The sequence below is a fragment of the Vitis vinifera genome, chromosome 16 (genome assembly GCF_030704535.1).
Source record: "Vitis vinifera cultivar Pinot Noir 40024 chromosome 16, ASM3070453v1".
Classification (NCBI taxonomy): Eukaryota; Viridiplantae; Streptophyta; class Magnoliopsida; order Vitales; family Vitaceae; genus Vitis; species Vitis vinifera.
The window spans coordinates 15,024,707-15,029,493 of NC_081820.1; the positions used below are offsets into that span (position 1 = coordinate 15,024,707).

General features: G+C 37.2%; 1 protein-coding gene across 2 annotated transcripts; it reads right to left on the reverse strand.

Annotated features, from left to right (window-relative positions):
* Positions 1–573: 573 nt before the first annotated feature.
* LOC100853262 (putative disease resistance protein RGA1) lies at positions 574–3,505 on the reverse strand. 2 transcript variants are annotated; one of them, XR_009464463.1, is made up of 2 exons: positions 864–3,505; positions 574–774 (listed from the first exon to the last, which is right to left on the reverse strand). XR_009464463.1 is itself a non-coding variant. In XM_003634921.4 (2 exons), the coding sequence occupies exons 1-2, from the start codon at positions 3,310–3,312 to the stop codon at positions 757–759; spliced, it is 321 nt and encodes a 106-aa protein (XP_003634969.1). In that variant the 5' UTR covers positions 3,313–3,380; the 3' UTR covers positions 574–756. The 2 variants fall into 2 exon arrangements, 1 of the variants encoding a protein (XP_003634969.1); XM_003634921.4 differs by having other exon boundaries at positions 3,010–3,380.
* Between the last annotated feature and the right edge of the window lie 1,282 nt (positions 3,506–4,787).

The following is a 4,787-nucleotide window of genomic DNA, read 5'->3' on the forward strand; positions in this document are numbered from 1 at the left end:
AGATATCATTTGGATACAAATTTTGTTTTAGTATTTATAAAAACAGAAAACATAAATAATTTTTTATAAATATTAATTTTTTCTCTTGTAAATAAAAAAACAAAGATATTGCATAATTATGTAATATAAAGAAAGAAGATTTTTTATTTTTTATTTTTTTAACTTTGATGATTTTTATTTTTTATTTTTCACTTTTGATTTTTGAAAGTACTAAATGAGATGCATAATAGGAGAAACGTATGCATCTAATAAGTCAGGGGTTGCAAGTCATGACCCAAAAACTAATAAATAATAAAAATAACTGATTGCTCAAGGAAAATGAAAGCATGCGTGTAACACTTTCCAAACTCAAAGGCTTTAAATTTGCTCAGTTTTTTTTTATAATTATCGAAATTAGACACATAAAGATTTTACTTATGCCTTTTGAGGTTATGACTGTGGAACAATGAAGCCAAGTCTTAGGCTTTCAAAACCACCTTAAGTAGAAAAGAAAATAAAAAATCAATCACCACATTTCTTTGGGCTGAACAAGTCCACTTCCATCAATTCAAAACAAACTGATACCAAGTAAAATATTGAAAAGAAGTGGCTTAAGCTTTATATTTACGGAAAATAAATAGATTCCAGACTTTCGTTCAATAACACTCCCCCAATTGATGAAATTACATAAATGAATAAACTGCTTTTACTTGAAAGGCAAAAAGTAAAAAAGGAAAAAAGAATGTGTCTTGCTCAAATCCATGTTAGGCTTCATCATCACTCTGAGTGGATCTCCTGAAACAGGAATTAGGGAATTGTCAAGACACTATAAAGAATTAAGATATATTAATTAGTTAAAGGTTGTGCATGAGATATTTTTATACCTTGCTTAATTTTCTGGTGTTTTGATGCCATCAATATATATCTCTAAGACATGAGAGATTTTATGCCAATCCTCCCCTGTTGTTTTCTTGCATCTTTCAGTCAATTGAGGGCATCCTTTAATCACAAATTTGTCAAGGGATGTGAGGTTGCGCATCCACTCTGGCAATGCCTCCAACTTTGGTAATTTTGAAAGCAACAAATACCGTAGATTCTCGAGCCTTGGAATGTGGTCTTCCCCATTTCCATCCAGTGAATTGAGCCTTTCGCAATCGCTAATCAAGAGATGCTTTAACGAGGGCAGTTGTTTCATGCTAGGTGCCAAAGTCTCCAAACTCCTACAACCGCGCATAGACAATGATTGAAGGCTAGTGAGGCTTTGCGTCCCTTGAAGCAGAAATTCTAGATTTTCACATTCGAAAATCCTTAAAATACGAAGAGATTCCAGGCATCCTATCCCTGTCAAAGCCCTCTATTTCGTGGTGATCCATAAATGCCTCAAACTGATGAGGTTCCCAAACTCCTTGGGCAGATTCTTGAATCCCTCACATTTGTAAAGCGACAACGTTTGCAGATGAAACAACTTGCATACTGAATTTGGAAGTTTCTTTATCCTCTTATTGTCACTAAGGTTGAGAAGTCTGAGATGCTTTAGATTACTGATAGAATTTGGCAATGTGTCAAAGTTCGAACCCGCTAAATCTAGCATCTTAATGCATTTGAACTTTGAGATGCAAGCTTTAAGAAATGGTTCGCCACGTGATGTCTCCAACACAAAGGGGAAATAAATTGTACGAATGTCATTTAGCTCACCAACAACACTTAAGATTTCTTTCTCATCCAAATCATAACTAAATGACACATGGCGAACCATTCTAGAGACAGTTGGGCTTACACAATCTATGACAGTGCACTCAGTTTGTGATATGAATGATGCAAGATCATGAATCAGATCATGCATTTTAAATGTAAAATACAATTGATGATCTTAAAGTCTTGAAAGAAGGATCTCGATAACATTTCTTTAATATATCTGTTTCCGATGTCGTCCAACTCTTGCTTCTTTTTGGATGGTTCAATGAGCCCTTGTGCACTCCACATGCAAACCAAACTTAAATTATTAAGCACTTCATCCTTGGGAAAAATTGAGCAGTATGCAAAGCAACATTTTAAGTAAGAGGGCAATTGTTCATAACTCAACCTTAAAGCAGGTAAAATATCACCTTCCTTTTGTTCTAATTTCCATATGTCATTATTTCTCACATATAACCAATCCCTTTGCTCAAATTTTGAGAAAAGTAGGCTCCCCAAAGTCCTTGCCGCCAAAGGAACTCCATTACACTTCTTTACAATGTCGTCCCCAATTTTTACAAGGTTTGGATGTTGTTTCTCTTGCCCTTCATTAAATGCCCATTTTAGAAACACAGACAGACAATAGTCATGGGGAAGACCCTCTAAAATATATGCTTGAACAGTGCCCATGATCGAAGCCACCGGATGACCCCGCGTTGTTACAACAATTTTATTGCCCTTTGCACCATTCATTAAAAAAGTTCTGAGTTCAATCCATTTTTGGCGGTCCTCATTCCACATATCATCCAAGACAAGAAAAATTTTTTCATTTCCTAAAGTCCTACGAAGAAGAGTTTGTGCTTGCTCCATATTCAAATCATTGTGGTTTGGCAAACCAAGACCACTCCCCCCTTCCACAGTAGTTTTGATTGATTTAATAATATCTATAATCACCTTTTTCATATCAAAGTCATTGGAGACACAAACCCATATTCTTTTCTTAAAATGCCCAACTACCCACTGATCATTATACACTAGTTTAGCAAGAGTAGTCTTTCCAAGACCTCCAAGACCAACTATGGGAATGACTGAAATACTCTCATCATCATCACTTGAATTCATCAAAAGCTCTAAAACTTTTTCTTTATCCTTATCTCTTCCGATAACATCGGAAGCATGCACAAATGAGTGGGTGGTCTCCCTGTACACCATAGGAGCCCTCTCCATACAAGTCTGTAGATTGAATCGAGCCCTATCTGCTGCAATGCCATCCAACCTCTCCCTCACCTCCTTGATTCTATGGCCCATTTTAAAGCTAAATGGAAGCGGATTTGAAGATGAAAAGAAGCAAAGTACCTTTGTTTTAAGGCTGCCATGACTCACCACTTGGCGCTGCAAAGCTTGGTACCGAAATTCATCGAGCACATCTTCCACATCATAGCACACATGTTTGAGCTTTCCCAACCAATCACGTAGCTGTCGATCCTTCCACTGCTTCTCCTCAGCATCCAGGAGGACGGATTTGATAGCGGTTAAGGTGGCTTCCAGCTTTTGCAGTTCAGTCTTGACGCCCCATGCTAAGCCAATTTCTTGGAGAGTGACAGAGCCGATCTTCCCCAGAACGTTGTCTGCGATGCTAAACAAAAACGATTCAGCCATGGTGTTGAAGTTGTTGATGACTGCTCACTGCAATGCTAAACAAGATAAATGAGATGATCAGAAATCATCTTTGCAAATTTAGAAAATGGTATGGGTTCAATAATTCAAACTGGGCCCTTTGATTAGGACTGAGGGGTATCATGCCAGGTTGTCAAAAGGACATCAATAATTTCATGCAGTGCTCCCGATGATTCCTTCAAAGTCTTCCTCGAATGCCCTGCACCTTTATAAATGATTTCTTCAAAGCTTTACTTTATGTTTTTAAAAATACTTTCAAAATTATAATTTTCAAAGTTAAAACATCAGATGGGAAGGTTTTATCAATTAAACTGCAAGAATTTTTATATAGTTGGACCAATTCAAACACATAGTACAACAACCTTAGCAAATAACCCATTTGGTCCATGTGTTTCCATAAGGAAGTCAAAAATTGAATTCACAGTTATTATAGTGTATGCTAATGACTTGAATATTGTTCATTAAGCTATATTTGAAAAAGGAATTTGGAGTTTTTATTTTTAATTTTTTTTTTATATTTTCTTTCCCTCAATTTTTTTGAAAACCAAACATACCCAACCTTCCAATGAAAAGCCATCATCGAAGTCATTGTCAAAACCTAACATCAAAGCATTCAGAGCCGCCCTTATCGAAATCAAACTCGGCCACTCCATATGTGCCTCTCCCTTCCAAAGTCTCATCCACATTTCAAAATCAGCATCAAAACATTAAGAGGCAGCCTTATTGGAATCAAACTCGGCCACTCCATATGTGCCTCTCCCTTCCAAAATCTTATCCACATTTCAAAATCAGCATCAAAACATTAAGAGGCACCCTTATTGGAATCAAACTCGGCCACTCCATTTGTGCCTCTCCCTTCCAAAGTCTCATCCACATTTCAAAATCAGCATCAAAACATTAAGAGCCACCCTTATTGGAATCAAACTCGGCCACTCCATATGTGCCTCTCCCTTCCAAAGTCTCATCCACATTTCAAAATCAACATCAAAACATTAAGAGCCACCCTTATTGGAATCAAACTCGGCCACTCCATATGTGCCTCTCCCTTCCAAAATCTTATCCACATTTCAAAATTAGCATCAAAACATTAAGAGGCAGCCTTATTGGAATCAAACTCGGCCACTCCATTTGTGCCTCTTCCTTCCAAAGTCTCATCCACATTTCAAAATCAGCATCAAAACATTAAGAGGCACCCTTATTGGAATCAAACTCAGTCACTCCATATGTGCCTCTCCCTTCCAAAATCTTATCCACATTTCAAAATCAGCATCAAAACATTAAGAGGCAGCCTTATTGGAATCAAACTCGGCCACTCCATATGTGCCTCTCCCTTCCAAAGTCTCATCCACATACATTTCATGCAGTTTGGGTCCGCAGCCTTTAAAAGTAAAAACATGCCATGTGCTCCCAATAATTCCTTCAGAGTCTTCCTCGAATGGACCTTTATAAATGATTCC